The sequence below is a fragment of the Ranitomeya variabilis genome, chromosome 8 (genome assembly GCF_051348905.1).
Source record: "Ranitomeya variabilis isolate aRanVar5 chromosome 8, aRanVar5.hap1, whole genome shotgun sequence".
NCBI classification, from domain to species: domain Eukaryota; kingdom Metazoa; phylum Chordata; class Amphibia; order Anura; family Dendrobatidae; genus Ranitomeya; species Ranitomeya variabilis.
In genome coordinates this window covers 197346820-197365498 of record NC_135239.1, presented here as the reverse complement: position 1 = coordinate 197365498, position 18679 = coordinate 197346820, and the positions used below count along the sequence as shown (strand labels likewise).

The following is an 18679-nucleotide window of genomic DNA, read 5'->3' as shown; positions in this document are numbered from 1 at the left end:
CAACCAGATAATCTCAATAGTGTGCAAAGCAGTCATCAAAGCAAAAGGTGGCTACTTTGAAGAACCTAGAATATAAGACATATCTTCAGTTGTTTCACACTTTTTTGTTAAGTATATAATTCCACATGTGTTAATTCATAGTTTTGATGCCTTCAGTGTGAATGTACAATTTTCATAGTCATGAAAATACAGAAAGATGTTTAAATGAGGTGTGTCAAAACTTTTGGTCTGTACTGTGTGTGTGTGTGTGTGTGTGTGTGTGTGTGTGTGTGTGTGTGTGTGTGTGTGTGTGTGTGTGTGTGTGTGTGTGTGTGTGTGTATATATATATATATATATATATATATATATATATATATATTTTATATTCATATACACACACACACACACACACATATACATACATACATACACACACACCGTATATACTCGAGTATAAGCCGAAATTTTCAGCCCATTTTTTGGGGCTGAAAGTCCCCCTCTCGGCTTATACTCGAGTCATACCCAGGGGTCGGCAGGGAAGCGGGAGCGGGGGCTGTCTAATTATACTCACCTGCTCCAGGCGCGGTCCCTGCACGTCACGTCCCTGGCTCCCCCAGCTTCTTCCTGTACTGAGCGGTCACATGGTACCGCTCATTACAGTAATTAATATGCGGCTCCACCTCCCATAGGGGTGGAGCCACATATTCATTACTGTAATGAGCGGTAACGGTGACCGCTCAGTACAGTTAGAAGCTGCAGCGCCGGGGAAGCAGGGACTGCACAGCGCCAGGAGCAGGTGAGTATAACAGGGAGGGGAGCGCTGCGCTGCACGATATTCACCTGCTCTTCGTTCCACCTGCCGCTCCGTCTTCAGCGTCTTCTGCAGTGACGCTCAGGTCAGAGGGCGCGGTGACGTGGTTAGTGCGCGCCCTCTGCCTGAACGTCAGTGTAGAAGACGCTGAAGATGGAGCGGCGCCGGAACAAAGTCAGGTGAATATTGAAAGTGCCGGGGGCCTGAGCGACGAGAGGTGAGTATGTGATTTTTTCTTTTTTTTTTTATCGCAGCAACAGCAAATGGGGCAAGTGTCTGTATGGAGCATCTTATCGGGCCAGAACATTTGTGCAGCACTATATGGGGCAAGTGTCTGTATGGGGCCATAATCAAGGTTTGTGCAGCATTATATGGGGCTCCTGATTCAATATGGATATTCAAAAACACTTAACCTACTGATGTCTCAATTAATTTTACTTTTATTGGTATCTATCTTTACATTTGACATTTTTACTCGAGTCATTAAGTTTTCCCAGTTTTTTGTGGCAAAATTAGGGGGGGGGGTCGGCTTATACTCGAGTATATGTGTAATATATATATATATATATATATTTATCTATATATATATATATATATATATATATATATATATATATATATATATATATATATATATATATATATATATATATATATATATATATATACTAGCTATTGAACCCATTCTACGCCCGGGTGGCGAGCATTTATATTGGAATATGGTCTCCATCCTGGTATGTGCTGCTCCTATCCTGTCATATGCTGCTCCATCCTGCGCCCCCATCCTGTCATGTGCTGCTCCACCGTGTCATGTGCTGCTCCATCCTGTCATGTGCTGCTCCACCGTGTCATGTGCTGCTCCATCCTGCATCCCCATCCTGTCATGTGCTGCTCCACCGTGTCATGTGCTGCTCCATCCTGCGCCCCCATCCTGTCATGTGCTGCTCCACCGTGTCATGTGCTGCTCCATCCTCATCCCCATCCTGTCATGTGCTCCCATCCTGCGCCCCCATCCTATCACGTGCTGCTCCATCCTGCGCCCCCATCAGTGCGGGCGGCTGTGCTGAGTGCGGGCGGCTGTGCTGAGTGCGGGCGGCTGTATGTGGCTGTGCTGAGTGCGGGCGGCTGTATGTGACGTGGCTGTGCTGGGTGCGGGCGGCTGTGCTGGGTGCGGCAGCTGTGGACGGCTGTGCTGGGTGCGGTGGCTGTGCTGGGTGCAGCGGCTGTGCTGGGTGCAGCGGCTGTGCGTGGCTGTAGGCGGCTGTGCGTGGCTGTGGGAGGCTGTGCTGGGTGCGGCGGCTGTGCGTGGCTGTGGGCGGCTGTGCTGGGTGCGGCGGCTGTGCTGGGTGCGGTGGCTGTGCTGGGTGCGGCGGCTGTCCGTGGCTGTAGGCGGCTGTGCTGGGTGCGGAGGCTGTGGCGGCTGTGCGTGGCTGTGCTGGGTGCGGCGGCTGTGCTGGGTGCGGCGGATGTGCTGGGTGCGGCGGATGTGCTGGGTGCGGCGGATGTGGGTGGCTGTGCTGGGTGCAGCGGTTGTGCGTGGCTGTGGGCGGCTGTGCTGGGTGCGGCGGCTGTGGGCGGCTGTGCGTGGCTGTGCTGGGTGCGGCGGCTGTGCGTGGCTGTGGGCGGCTGTGCGTGGCTGTGCTGGGTGTGGCGGCTGTGCTGGGTGCGGCGGCTGTCCGTGGCTGTGGGCGGCTGTGCGTGGCTGTGGGAGGCTGTGCGTGGCTGTAGGCGGCTGTGCGTGGCTGTGCGTGGCTGTGGCGGCTGTGCATGGCTGTGCTGGGTGCGGCGGATGTGCTGGGTGCGGCGGCTGTGCTGGGTGCGGCGGCTGTGCGTGGCTGTGGGCTGTGCGTGGCTGTGGGCGGCTGTGCTGGGTGCGGCGGCTGTGCGTGGCTATGGGTGGCTGTACGTGGCTGTGGGCGGCTGTGCTGGGTGTGGCGGCTGTGCGTGGCTGTGGTCGGCTGTGCTGGGTGCGGCTGTGCGTGGCTGTGGGCGGCTGTGCGTGGCTGTGGGCGGCTGTGCTGGGTGCGGCGGCTGTGGTCGGCTGTGCTGGGTGCGGCGGCTGTGCGTGGCTGTGGGCGGCTGTGCGTGGCTGTGGTCGGCTGTGCTGGGTGCGGCGGCTGTGCGTGGCTATGGGTGGCTGTGCGTGGCTGTGGGCGGCTGTGCTGGGTGCGGCGGCTGTCCGTGGCTGTGGGCGGCTGTGCGAGGCTGTGCGTGGCTGTAGGCGGCTGTGCGTGGCTGTAGGCGGCTGTGCATGGCTGTGCTGGGTGCGGCGGATGTGCTGGGTGCGGCGGCTGTGCTGGGTGCGGCGGCTGTGCTGGGTGCGGCGGCTGTGCGTGGCTGCTGTGCGTGGCTGTGGGCGGCTGTGCTGGGTGCGGCGGCTGTGCGTGGCTGTGGTCGGCTGTGCTGGGTGCGGCGGCTGTGCGTTCTGTGGGCGGCTGTGCGTGGCTGTGGGCGGCTGTGCTGGGTGCGGCGGCTGTGCTGGGTGCGGCGGCTGTCCGTGGCTGTGGGCGGCTGTGCGTGGCTGTGGGAGGCTGTGCGTGGCTGTAGGCGGCTGTGCGTGGCTGTGGCGGCTGTGCATGGCTGTGCTGGGTGCGGCGGATGTGCTGGGTGCGGCGGCTGTGCTGGGTGCGGCGGCTGTGCTGGGTGCGGCGGCTGTGGGTGGCTGTGCTGGGTGCGGCGGCTGTGCGTGGCTGTGGGCGGCTGTGCTGGGTGCGGCGGCTGTGCTGGGTGCGGCGGCTGTGTGTGGCTATGGGTGGCTGTACGTGGCTGTGGGCGGCTGTGCTGGGTGCGGCGGCTGTGCGTGGCTGTGGTCGGCTGTGCTGGGTGCGGCTGTGCGTGGCTATGGGCGGCTGTGCGTGGCTGTGGGCGGCTGTGCTGGGTGCGGCGGCTGTGGTCGGCTGTGCTGGGTGCGGCGGCTGTGCGTGGCTGTGGGCGGCTGTGCTGGGTGCGGCGGCTGTGCGTGGCTGTGGTCGGCTGTGCTGGGTGCGGCGGCTGTGCGTTGCTATGGGTGGCTGTGCGTGGCTGTGGGCAGCTGTGCTGGGTGCGGCGGCTGTGCGTGGCTGTGGGCGCCTGTGCGTGGCTGTGGGCGGCTATGGTCGGCTGTGCTGGGTGCGGCGGCTGTGCGTGGCTGTGCTGGGCGCGGCGGCTGTGCTGGGTGCGGCCATTTTCTTGGTCCTGCTCCCGGAGTCGGCGCCTGCGCAGTCCGCGCTTTCCGGCGCCATTTTCTTGAAGACACTGCAATGTGTCTTCAAGAAAATGGCGCCGGAAAGCGCGGACTGCGCAGGCGCCGATTCCGGGAGCAGGGGGACAGTCACGGCCCGGAAGCGCGTCGGTGGAACGGGTCAGGTAAGTATACTCACCCTCCGCCTCCTGGCTCGTCCCTGCTTGTCCGGTGGAGATCGCGGTGTGCGTTCAGCGCTTACGCATACCGCGATCTCCTGGGAGCGTCGCTCTGTGCGGTCCAGACTGCGCCGGCGCTTGCGCAGTCTATAGAGGCTTCGGACAGAGTGACGCTCCCAGCGTTATATTATATATATATATATATATATATATATATATATATATATATATATATATATATATATATATATATATATATATATATATATATATATATATAATATATAAAGCTGAATGTGTGTGTGTGTGTGTATGTATGTATGTATGTATGTATGTATGTCCGGGATTGGCATCTGAACCGTAGCAGCTACAGCCACAAAATTTTGCACAGTCACACGTCTGGACCCCGAGAGCGTCATAGGCTATGTTGTGAGGTGAAATTTTAACCCCGCGCTTTCCAATTCACCAAACAATTTTGCCCCTATCTACATAATGGGGAAAAAGTGAAAGGAAAAGTGTTGGAGGCGTCGCAGCTACAGGCACAAAATTTTGCACAGTCACACGTCTGGACCCCGAGAGCGTCATAGGCTATGTTGTGAGGTGAAATTTTAACCCCGCGCTTTCCAAGTCACCAAACAATTTTGCCCCTATCTACATAATGGGGAAAAAATGAAAGGAAAAGTGTTGGAGGCAAATTAACAGCTGCCAGATGTGAACAAGGGGGACTTAAAGAATGACAGCGATGGCACCAAAGAGTATATACTGTACAGTTGCTAAGGTGGGGCCCCAACATGGGATAATCACACCACCACGGGGATATGAACACACACACAAAATGCGCCACACACTACCACGTGCTCGAACACATATACCACCCTCAGTGCACATTTCACCACACATACACCAACCTCGCCACATAAAAGTAGAAACACAAAAGTCGCCGCTCAAAACTCGCCACGCGCAAAACTCTCCACATGCAAAACTCGCCACACGTGCAAAACTCGCCACACGCAAAACTTGCACACGCAGAAAAATTGCCACACGCAGAAAAATTGCCACATGCACAAAAGTTGCAACACATGCAAAAGTTGCCTCACACAAAACTTGCACATACTCAAAAGGCACCACACATAAAACTCGCCACGCGCAAAACTCGCCATGCGCAAAACTTGCTGCACACAACTTGCTACACTAACCTGTCACATGCAACTCGACACACAAAAAGTTGCTACACGCATGTCGCCACACAAAACTCATCTCACAAAAGTCCCTACATGCATGTCGCCACACGCAACTCAACACACACAACTTGACACACGAAACTCGCCCTAAAACACACACAAGTCTGGTATCCTTCAAAAATAAAAATCTGATTAATAAGCAGACAAACTACAAGAGCAACAAATGTACCATATAGGAATCCGGCAGCTGTCAGTCACATGACCAGTCTATTATGTGTATGTGTGAGCTAATATATACTGCCAGGGGGTGGGCTTACTGTTGGCTGGGGATTTATCAGGCTGCCATTTTAGCTTACAAATACTGAGGTAAAAATACTGACCAAATAACGTGTGAACGAGGGCTAATACAGGAGGAGATGGCATACAGCTATATACTATATACAGGAGATGACACACAGGTATATACTATTTACAGGGGAGATGACACACAGGTATATACTATATACAGGAGGAGATGACACACAGATATATACTATATACAGGAGAGATGACACACAGGTATATACTATATAGAGGAGGAGATGACATACAGGTACATACTACATACAGGAGGAGATGACATACAGGTATATACTATATACAGGAGGAGATGACACACAGGTATATACTATATACAGGAGCAGATTACCTACAGGTATATAGTATATACAGGAGGAGATGACACAGGTATATGCTATGTATAGGAGGAGATGACATACAGGTATATACTATATACAGGAGATGACACACAGATATATACTATATATAGGTGAGATGACACACAGGTATATACTATATACAGGAGATTACATACAGGTATATCTAATATATAAAGCTGAATGTGTGTATGTATGTATGTGTGTATGTCCGGGATTGGCATCTGTACCGTCGCAGCTACAGCCACAAAATTTTGCACAGTCACACGTCTGGACCCCGAGAGCGTCATAGGCTATGTTGTGAGGTGAAATTTTAACCCCGCGCGTTCCAATTCACCAAACAATTTTGCTCCTATCTACATAATGGGGAAAAAGTGAAGGGAAAAGTGTTGGAGGAAAATTGACAGCTGCCAGATGTGAACAATGAGGACTTAAAGAATGAGAGCGATGGCGACAAAGAGTATATACCGTACAGTTGCTAAGGTGGGGCCCCGACATGGGATACTCACCACACACGGGGATATGAACACAAACACAAAATGCGCCACACACTACCACGTGCTTGAACACATATACCACCCTCAGCACACATTTCACCACACACACACACCAACCTCGCCACATAAAAGTCGAAACACAAAAGTCACCACTCAAAACTCGCTACATGCAAAACTCGCCATATGCAAAACTAGGCTCACGCAAAACTCGCCACACGTGCAAAACTCACCTCATGGAAAACTCACCTCATGCAAAACTTGCACACACAGAAAAATTGCCACATGTACAAAAGTTGCACCACATGCAAAAGTTGCCTCACACAAAACTTGCACATACTCAAAATGCACCACACATAAAACTCGCCACGCGCAAAACTCGCCATGCACAAATCTTGCTGCACACAACTTGCTACACTAACCTGTCACATGCAACTCAACACACAAAATGTTGCTACACGCATGTCGCCACACAAAACTCATCTCACAAAAGTCGCTACATGCATGTCGCCACACGCAACTCAACACACACAACTTGACACATAAAACTCGCCCTAAAACACACACAAGTCTGGTATTGTCCTTCAAAAATAAAAATCTGATTAATAAGCAAACTACAAGAGCAACAAATGTACCATATAGGAAATACGGCAGCTGTCAGTCACATGACCTGTCTATTATGTGTATGTGTGAGCTAATATATACTGCCAGGGGGGAGGGCTTCCTGTTGGCTGGGGATTTATCAGGCTGCCAATAGCAACCAATCACAGCTCAGCTTCTATTTTGCTACAGTTAATTAACCTGAGCTCTGATTGGTTAATATAGGCAACAAAGACATTCTCAGTATAACAAAGCTAATATATGTTGTGAAATGCTTCTATTTGCTTAGTTTTTGCCTTTTAATAATTACATTTCTATCTATTTGTTTTGTGGTTTTTGTGTGCAGAATAAATTTTTGTTAACACATTCTATTTTGCTAACAGCAGTCATTAACCCGGGCGAAGCCGGGTAGTACAGCTAGTATATATATATATATAAAGAATTTTGGATCAAATTTCTTTTTGGACTTCAGGTGTTGACAAAAAAAAAGGTGTTAAAAAAAAATTAAAAATAAAATAATCTCCACGATAAAGTGGTCTCCATTATAAATTGCGTGCTACCTCCTAAACAAGAAAATGCCACATTTATTTCAAAGACGAAAAAATATAAATAAAAATAGAAAAAAATAAAATAGGTCCGTTTCACCATAGCAGTAATTGTTTTCACCCCACTGACGGCTTTCTGGAAATTAACAAATATTTCATGTGGAATTAGGTTTGAAGGTTCTTTTATGGATACACACAAAAGGAAAAGACCCCAATTAAATCCCTTACAAAAGTGCTGCCATTTTGATCCACGCAAACACCTTGGAAAGGTCACCTACCGCTCCTTTCTATCAGCCGGGAAAATTAATTACTGCGCTGACATATGTCAGAATGGATTTTACGAGGACGGCGGAGTCGAGCTGGAGTTGTGGGTTTCGCCCATTTGTTCCTTATGCAAAATCAGTTTTGCTGAGAATGGAAATGTATTCATTTATTCGCGCGCCCTCGGATAAATCACGGGGGCTTGTTGGGCTTTGTATTCCATCTCCATCTTGATGAAAGCTGAAGAAAATTACATGTGTTTAGTGGAGCGTAAAATAAGTACAGGACGGAGTTCTTGTGCGGCGTGTATTCAGATGAATGGATCACAGAGGAGGTCTCTTAAAAAAGGGGTTCACGAGTTTAGAAAACCCATTCTTGGTGTTTGGGTCTAGAACCCAATTCGGAGAGAGACCTACACTTAGAATCTCCTGCTTTGGAGGAACCGATGCCGTCCGCTATGCAATTCTATAGGAATTGTGCAATGCTTTCTTCCTCCTGTGGGGGTGCTGCAGGGAAACTGAACACTTGGAAACTAGACTATCTTAACCACAATGATAGCGGATTGCAGGGGGACATTTTATAAGCCTTTTGTCAGAAGGACAATTTAATAAGACAGGATTTTACAAGGTTCTACAGATTAGATATTAGAACAAAACTTTTTGGATAGTGATGAATGAGTGGAACAGGCGGCCACGAAAGGTGGTGAGTTCTCCTTCAATGGAAGTCTTCTAACAGAGGCTGGACAGACATCTGTCTGAGATGGTTTAGTGACTCCTGCATTGAGCAGGGGGTCGGACACGAGGACCCCGGAGGCTCCTTCCAAATCTAACATTCTATGATTTTAAGGCTGGTTGAAGAACAAACAGAATTATTACAAAAGGGGTATAACTTTGGAACTGAGGAGAACAGATGAAAAAAAATTGTTCCATAATCAGTGGAGCAACGACAAACAGATATGGGGGAGTGGTTTGTCGTTTATTCCCCATTGCAAGAACACAATATTCCTAAAATCGGGTGAAACATTCATAGAGCCCCTGACTAAGCGCCATAAAACCCAAGAGTACAAAAATAAAACCTTTTTTGATTTAACTATTCAAAATTCCGAAAGGAAAACTTACCAAAGTTTCCAATGAAAAATTCAAAAAGTAGAAGACCATCTGGTTTAATGATGTTCTGGGAATGCTGCCATAATGGCTTGCAACTCAAAAGGCACCCACTTATGGGAGTGGTTTTGCAAAGCCACGCCTCATTCCAGACCAATTGGTGAGACTGCCTCTGCAAAATCAGGACTGTTGGCGAGTATGAATGTTGTGTCGAGTTGGAAAGGTCAGTCACTAAACAAAGTCATAAGCTGAATATTAAAAGTAATAATAATAATAAACTAAAAAAAAATTACAACCAAAAATATATTACTATACCGTCAGAATTTTATGTTATGTTCTCCTTTAGAGAACGCATCGAATTAAACAGTCGCGGGTCTTACCTCTCTCAGGACTGTGCTCTTATAACCTCGGTATAGGCCTCGGATACCCTGTAATAACAATGGAAACCAAGTTGGCATCGAACCAAGAAAAAATAAAATTTTTCTTTTCAAAAGATCAGTTCTCGGCCTTCCAGGAATATTTTCTACAACGTCTTTTTTTAAAGTGACACTGTCTTGAACTTAAATGTTATAGAGCAGGAGGAGCAGAGAAGATTGATACATAGTTTCATTAAAAAAAATATTTATATTTAGCACTTTGATACAGTATTTATTTACATTTCTGACTATTCTGGGCTGAAGAGTCCAGTGGGCGGCCTTATCAGTGATTGACAGTCTAGGAATCAACATGAAATAATTGCAAGATAGATGGAAATTTTCCCATAAAACTATATATTAATCTGCTCAGCTCCTCCGGCTCTAACATGCTGACCACAGATGGGACTGTATATCCAATGTCTCAGGATCCCTTTAAGACATTTCATGAATGTTAGATATTTTTAATATATTTTTGGATCTTATTGAGGTTTATAAAAATTGTTCAATTTTTGTCTGCTCTTCTCCAACTTCTGAAAAAACCATATTTCGTCGGTAAACTCTAGCTCTCCTGTAGGTAGGAAACTACAACTCCCAGCATGCCCCCGAAAGCCACATACTGGGAGTAGCACAACTGATAAGCTACAGGTTGCGCGCCGCCCCATGCTGACGTACGGTATAAATGGTACGAGGCCTTTTAAGGTCAGATGCAAAATAAACGCCTTGGTTGGAGACTTCAAAGTGATCGTAGGGTTCTTGCGAGTTCATCCGGAGACGCTCGAATAATATTTCACCTCCGATCAGAACTTTTTTCTGTGTTGACTCAAATATTTTGACAGTATTTGGATTTCCAGGAGTTCATATAAGGAGAGGACCCTGTTTTCTGTGAAGCTAGATGACACACAGCGAGACTTTCGCAGGGATCGCCGCTCGGATCTTTTGAGCTCTTACCTCTTGGCGGAGGGTGCTGGCCAACATCTGGTAGGTGGTCGAGGACGGAGAAACCTGTGCTCTTTGCTTAATGACCTCTGAAGGAACGCGGATAAGACAAGCCACCTGGAGACAAAACACGGGAGAGATCTGTAACACTGAACGGACTGATGTGAGGGAGGTTCAATAAAATTCTGTATGAATGTGGATGACTATGAGACTCGGTATATGGCTCCGACGTATGGCACCATAAGGGGCACACAGCTACTCAACAATCCATTCGGTACAATTCCCTGCCATATATGCCAAACACAGTGCTCCCATCATTCCTGGTCATGTGCTGGACACAAAAGGTGCACAGCTACCTACAGCACAGAGATGTCTGGGTAATGGCCAACGGGGAGGTGCACACATGGAGCAGAAAAGGTTCGGGTTATTCACCTGCCCGATTCCTAGTTCCTTCCACTACGGCCATTTCCCTTTTGTGCAATTCCAAGCCATCTTTCACATCATCACTCAAGACTTTCTAAGGCCAACTCAGACAGCTATGTGCTGTCTGAGTCCTCAGCATTACGATGATGGCTAATCATCTCTTCAGAAAAGATCTGCTTGTTTACTAGCCATCTGCATTTCTCTCCTGGCTCAGAGAGGAGGTCACTATTAGTCTGCTGTAAGCAACACAAACTTTTGTTTGCTATTCTGGCGCTGTTCACACTATAATGCTGTTGCAACAGTCTGATCATCTCTGCAAGTATTCAGCTGCCTGTTCATTGTTGCTCATTTGCAGTTAACCATTCGTCTGCTGTATGCACAACAGATCATATCATCTATAATGGTACTGTTCACACTACAGCGCCAGGGGAAACAGTATGTAATCTTTTATTAAAGCAAGCAAGCAATCCATTTGTCTGTTCATCACTTCTGCCTGCGGTTAACCAGTTATTTGCAGATTGCCTACGTCTCTGACTTCTGACAACACACAACTTTGCCTTTAGCCATTTGCTTGCTGCAAGTGCTGGACTGACAACATACCTACAGCTCTTGTATATATATATCCACACTCCTGGCTTTGTTCTCTGTCATCCTAGTCCTCACTGATCCATGTGCTGTCTAGCATTTCCAGCCTGCTGTGCCCTCACCTTTCGACCATGTTCTCATCCTGACCTGTGGCTTCGATAACCCATCTCACCAGGTGAAACTTATGCACAAGATTGGTGTGAACTATGAATTATTACTAGTATAAGGGCATAGTTTGGGACTGCTGCACCCAGTACCCCATCGTCAAAAGGTCTGACTAATAGCGATCCATGCACTTGTATGTCCAATGCCGGATCAGGACTGATTTTTGTACCCAGAAGTAGTAAACAAGAAAATTATATTACTAATGAAGACAAGCAGAAAGATCTTGAAAATCAAAAGAAAAATCATGCGGGGAAACATATTTGAAAAATTGGATGGATTTACGAAAAGACAAAAAAAAAAAATACCATTATTTCCTGAAACTGTCATTTCAACTACTTAAAAACATATAGCATAGAATTTTTTTTATTGTTTATTTCCTTCCTAAATGCAAAGTAAGGCAACTTTATAAATGGTTTTCCTTAAAATTGTTCCTACCATTTTGACGCTGAAGAGTCTAAGGGGTAAAATTTCTCCTAATGGAGAGTGACAAGCCAAGCCTGGCATGTCAGAGTGAGGAGACTTATAAGTCATGCAATGCTCCTCTGGGAATTTAAATATGCAAATTGTCTCTTCAGAGAGGAAGAGGAGTAGAACTCTAGTGCCACCTATAGGAAGCAGCGATCCTAAAAGTCAATATCGACTCTTTGACGAGCCTTGCAATATGACTTAGTAAAAAAGACAAACAAAAAGAGTCTCAATTCGCAAACACAGAGTTATCCCTCATCAGCGCAACGTATGAGATCTGATTTGGCTAGGTGAGAGGCTCTGGACTGGGGTCTAATGGGTAACGTTTCTTCTTGTGGAGAGTGACAAGCCAAGCCTGGCAACTCAGAGTGAGGAGACTTATAATGCTGAAGAGTGAGACAGAACACAAAGCTCATATCCAGCCTATATTACTGGGAGGGACACTCCCAGAACAGAAAAACCTTAAACTTAGATCAGTCCACAAAATACATATGGGGGGGGGGGGCTGAAAATGAATGAAGGAATGAAGATCGCTGATTGAAACTTACTGTAATTTTATTAAATAGGGTAACCATTTACATAAGAAAAAAAATTAATGTCAAAAGTGTCTGTAGCCTTTAAGTTAAAAAAATCTAATTATATTCAGTACTTATAATAAAGTAGAAAATGACAGATTACTGCCAGAAAAAAACCCTTTACATGCTCATAATAGACACTTATAAGAGGTGACGACTAGTTTTACAACATCAGGACTCGGGATCTATCACAACAACAAACGTCTAGACCCAGGTCGCGATTCCCGGAGATCGGTTCTGGCAGAACATCCAAGTTGAGTTATCTGGTGTGGCCCGCATGACTGGTTACGAAGCAGGAAAGCCGCTGATTAAACGTGAGCGCCACATTATTCATCTCAATCATTTCCCGCTCAGTAAACGCGCGGAATGAAGACAAACCCTATGTCCCTTGCAGGACGGATCAACAAAAATCACGACCTAGGCAAAACATTTTCTTTAGCCATCTTACAGTATAAACTTCACCATTCAAGTTCCCTGCTGACGTTACAGTTCTTTAATCTCAGGACTGGAGGAGTTTCCAACAATTGGACCTTCACCAACTTATGAGATACCATCATTTTTTCACATGTGAACCTGCCCCTCCCCTTTAAAGGAGTTCTTTATACATGATATTGTTGGATAGCCCTTGAAAATACAAGCACTTTTGGAATTTACTGCTTATTGAAATTTTCATCCGTACTTGAGATATTAGCATTTTTGCTTTTGTTTACATCTAGTTGCTAAGGAGACCGACCACTGCTGAGGTCTTGCTTATAAAAACGAGGCTGAAGCTTTGCTGGGGATTAGGAGGTAACAATTTTTCTCCAGTGAACATGGCTAGCTTCAAAACAGTGTTTACAAACTCAAGAGAAAAAGACCTTGAAAGCACTCCGCATGTTCTGCTAGGTTACATCAGTGGTCGGTTTCCAAGGTAACAAGCTGTAAACAACAGAAAAATGTTAATAATATCTCAAGAATGGATAAAAATGTTCATAAGCAGTGAATTCCAAAAGCGCTATTCAACAGCATCAACTATAAAGATCGGAACTACCCTTTCAAGGGGAGAGGAGGGGCGGGTTCACATCTTAAAAAATGATGGAATATCATAAGTTGGTGGAGGTCCAATTGCTTGTATTTCAACCATCATCTAAAAATACTTCTTTATGAAGATGGGAATCTGACACAATGTTTTTATTACCCCTTCTGAGAGCTGAAGGATGTAGTGACCCTGATTCCAGCAATGTGTCACTTACTGGGCTGCTTGCCGCAGTTTTGATGAAATCCCTGTTTTACCTGCTGTGGATCTACCAGTTGTCTGCTTAATTGTGTATAACCCCGCCCTCACCACTGATTGGCAGCTTACTGTGTACACTGTGCAGAAAGCTACCAATCAGTGGTGGGGGCGGGGTTAGACTACCCATCTAGTGAAAATCTCCTGCTGATAAAAAAGGGATTTTATCAAAATCACAGCAAGCAGCTCAATAAGTGACACATCCTTGGAATCAGGGTATCTGCCCCCAGATTAGGTGACAAAAGACTGGTGACTGTTTTCCTTTAAGTAAAATTAAAATCTTAACTGTAAAAAGATCACTTTTATACATAATAAATATTATACAGTAATTACAGGAAAAGTCAGAATTTGTCTAAAAAAACAACTATTCTTTTTAGAAGAGTTTTTTTTGTGATCTGCTGCTTTGACAGTTTTCAGAATTTGCTGGCAAAATATTTCCTAGAAAAAATTAGCCAACTAGATTGATAAGTATGATTCTAAGAAAACATTTAAGAGAACTAATATTTATTTTAAATGTAAACCGCTACTCATTTTAGGAGTCCAGTGGGCGGTCCTACATCTGTTAATCACAAAGTAGGACCACCCACTGGACTTCTAAGCTGAGAAAGCTTTAATCTTACCCTATAGGAAACATTTTTCCCACAAATATGTATATCAATCTGCTCAGAATCTCTTGCTCCATCACCTGCAGAGTAGACCGTTTTTTTTTCACGAGGATTATGCTTATTTTACTGGATAAAATAACTCTCCGGGCTACATTATTCTGGCCTTTGATGTCTAACAGAGAAGTAATGAAAGTGTGAATAGACCCCAAGCCTTGACAATCCCTGGCGATCAGCTTTTAATACTCCAGAGGAACCTCATCGAGGTATACGTTTTCTCTACAGCGGCCAATATAGGTGAAATGTAGTATAGCATGCCTCTTTTTCAACCGAATGGCTGTCCAAGTAACATAATGGGTATGAAGGAGCACCTGTCCATTCCGGGACAAAAGAGCGGAGGATCGAGAGATGGAGACCCCACATCCTTTACGACATCGTACACCCCAATAGAACAAGTGTTGGCCAAACTCATGGGGCAACCCCAAAAGAATACGACATGACAGATGGGCAAAGTGGATTGCTACTTTTCATTCTGATAGAATATTATATTGGGTTTATGGTATTTATCGTCCCTCGTGTCTGCAGCAATTCTTCTGTCTGCTTGTTTTTTGTTTTTTTTTTTCTAAGGGTGTCGAAATATCAAAAACTGTATAAAATCAGCACTTCAAAGCAGTATTCATGAGACCACTGCCGTCAATCCAGAGATATTTTAAGGGAAAAAAAAAAGCAAGTTTATACACGGTTCCATGTGTCCGGGGTCACAACAAGCTGATGACCCCATTATGTCAAGAAAATAGGAATTTGTCAACGTGTGAAGTTCATCATAAATATTCATAGAACTTCATGCTCCGTAACACTTCACGTCTTCACATTTGCTTTTGGTTTCCTTAAAAACACACACAGGCGGAAGGAAAACCTTAAAAGGGTTTGCAGATAAAAAAAAACAAAAAAAACAAACAAAAAAAATCTGTTAGAATTGCGGGTGCCCAGCATGGCTTCCCGACTTCTGTGGTGGTGCAATCTTCCTCGGTGATGGGGGGCTTACGCGGTAATGCTTTCCTCTGTATTCCAAACCCTAGTTCATTTTATTTTAGATCATCTTTGATCCTTCTTACCCCCCTCGTTCTCCCCATTACGGAGTCAGAACTACAAGGAGAGACTTTTTTTTTTTGTTTCGAAGAAACAGACGCCCTGGTCTGAACTCTAAAACAAGGGGCCGATGTCATCTTAGGGCCACTTGTCACAGCCATTTTCTTGGAAGCGTTGGCGTCTTGTGACATTTAGACATCAAAACGAATGAAATGTTAAACAATAAAAGCATCTCGGAACAGGCTTGTCTGTAATCTTACATATTCAAAGGATGCCGAGACGGAAGGGAAGGTTGGCTCACCAAGTGAATCTTGTGTGCCGGACCATATTCACATTATCTGGTTGTATCTAAGGATGAGTAAAACAATATCTGATCTACACCCGGCCTCCGTCTTCTAGTTTGGACCTCCGTTCCGGCAATCCTACACCCGGGCACCTCTGGCGCTTACTAGGAACCCGCAACCTCATCACGTGTTGCGATGTGACATTGCAGGAGCCTAAAAAGTGGCAGAGGCGCCGATGACGCCATACTGAGGACTACCGGCCTAGAGGTGAAAAGTGTCCTGGGGTCCGGCTGCTACAGAGGACCAAATTGGACCAGAGTAATTTAAATCTTCTTGCTCCTCTCCTAAGCTAGAAAAGAACATACTGATAGGACACATTCGAATGAAGTCTTAAGCCTCCCTAGCTGCCAGCCCGGGAATCGAAAACAACCTGGTACAAATTCCCATCCCCCTTTAACTCGAGCCAATCGGGAAAGCAAATAGGGGGACCTTAAAAAACCAAAAAAAAGGACAGGCTTCTTCTGGTCTCCAGCCCAATACTAGTGTTGCTACTCCTCCTTGTCATACTTTCTTTATTTTACTTTACTATCCAAAAGTCCTTTGAAAAAGGTTTTCTTTATCCCCAAATGGGTTACTTCCATCTTCGTGGGACATTGAATATCGCTAGAATATGTCATCACTTAATGATCACTACACGTCTGACCTGTGGGGACCCAATGATCCTCAGAATGAAGGGAAATGCTTCAGTAACATGGTCCAGTTTCATTTTTTACTCAGGAATTCTCGGCCCAATTCAAGTGATTGTGCCATAGAGTAGTACAGTGGCCTGTGAGGTAGACATTAATGGCTGTGACCTGGAGAAAACTTGGCAGTATGTGGCACAGGTTATATGAGCAGCCGCTGAGCATTCAGAAAGACTGGACAGCAGTGTGAGCAGCCTCTTCTTACATCAGCACCCCGATATCTCCAGTATTAGATTAGACAAGGTGGACAGCAGTGTGAACAGCTTCTTCTTACCCCAGCACCCCTGGTATCTCCAGTATTAGATTATAGACAGGGTGGACAGCAGTGTGAGCAGCCTCTTCTTACCTCAGCACCCCTGGTATCTCCAGAATTAGATTAGACAAGGTGGACAGCAGTGTGAGCAGTCTCTTCTTACCTCAGAATCCCTGGTATCTCTAGTATTAGAGTAGACATGGTGGACAGCAGTGTGAGCAGCCTCTTCTTACCTCAGCACCCCTGGTATCTCCAGTATTAGATCAGATAAATAGGGTGGACAGCAGTGTGAGCAGCCTCTTCTTACATTAGCACCCCGATATCTCCAGTACTAGAGTAGAAAGGGTGGACAGTAGTGTGAGCAGCCTCTTCCTACCTCAGCACCCCTGATATCTCCAGTATTAGATTAGACAGGGTGGACAGCAGTGTGAGCAGCCTCTTCTTACATTAGCACCCCGATATCTCCAGTACTAGAGTAGAAAGGGTGGACAGCAGTGTGAGCAGCCTCTTCCTACCTCAGCACCCCTGATATCTCCAGTATTAGATTAGACAGGGTGGACAGCAGTGTGAGCAGCCTCTTCTTACATTAGCACCCCCGATATCTCCAGTACTAGAGTACACAGGGTGGACAGCAGTGAGAGCAGCCTCTTCTTACCTCAGCACTCCTGATATCTCCAGTATTAGATCAGACAGGGTGGACAGCAGTGTGAGCAGCTTCTTCTTACCTCAGCATCCCTGATACCTCCAGTGTTACATAAGGTCATCCACTGGGGCTACATCTTTCTGCACATGAAGAGAAGGGGTACCTACTGCACATGCTCACAGGCTCCTGTCCTACTACTATTCTAGGGCAGCTATGTGTCATGTAACACGATGATGGCCATTTTGAAGTACTATAGTGATTACCTCCCTAGCTAAAATGAATTTGATTTGTGAAATAAAGTTGTTTTTTTTGTTTGTTTTTTAGAAAATTACTTCTGAAGCTATTCATTTTTTTCTCTATTCCTAGAGCACCCCTTTAAGGGCGGCAAAAGACAGCTTCTGCAAGAAAACAGTGGTCCCACTCTCGCATGCACAGTGGATCAGGGCAAGATAAAGGTTCTGCGCTCTGTGCATTTGCTAAGATATGGAAGGTCATGTAGGGGCAGGGTGTACGGCAGGGTGTACGGCAGGGTGTACGGCAGGGTGTACGGCAGGGTGTACGGCAGGGTGTACGGCTGTTCATAAACCCGGATAAGCCAGAACAAGTTAAGGGGTAGAGTGGTATACAAAAAAAAGTGGTGAGGTTTTTCCAAAACGACAATCAGCTTACAATAACAATAATATTAAATAATGTGATTTTAAATATATTACTTGCTATATTAAGTTAATCCTGAGAACAACCCTCTAAGGTACTGTTCTGCAAATCACATTAGGTCTAAAAGCACATAAACGTAAAAACAATCCAAAAATTTGGAATAAAAAAAAAATGTAGCATTTATGATAGCACACTGCCATCTAGTGCTAGCCTCCAATACCGCTTTACAAATCCTGGTTTACTTTTATTATTATGCATAGACTTTAATCACCTGACATACAGTATAGACCAAAAGTTTGGACACACCTTTTTTTCTTTACTTAGCTGCTTTTTTCTTGCCATAATACAAATTCTAAGAGTCTATTCAGTAGGACTATCAGCTGTGTATCCACCAGACTTCTGCACAACACAACTGATGGTCCCAACCCCATTTATAATGCAAGAAATCCCACTTATTAACCCTGACAGGGCACACCTGTGAAGTGAAGACCATTCCCGGTGACTACCTCTTGAAGCTCATCAAGAGAATGCCAAGAGTGTGCAAAGCAGTCATCAAAGCAAAAGGTG

The 18679-nt window shown here is 45.8% G+C and overlaps 1 protein-coding gene across 2 annotated transcripts in view; it reads right to left on the bottom strand.

The window, feature by feature from the left end:
* The window catches only part of SLC25A26 (solute carrier family 25 member 26), a 113712-nt gene that overhangs the window by 61253 nt on the left and 33780 nt on the right, over positions 1–18679 (bottom strand). For both annotated transcript variants that reach the window (XM_077275999.1, XM_077276000.1), the window contains 2 exons: positions 10374–10478; positions 9390–9437 (listed from right to left, as the gene is read on the bottom strand). In XM_077275999.1, coding sequence (XP_077132114.1) covers positions 9390–9437; positions 10374–10478 — 153 coding nt within the window. The remainder of the gene's footprint in view (positions 1–9389; positions 9438–10373; positions 10479–18679) is intronic.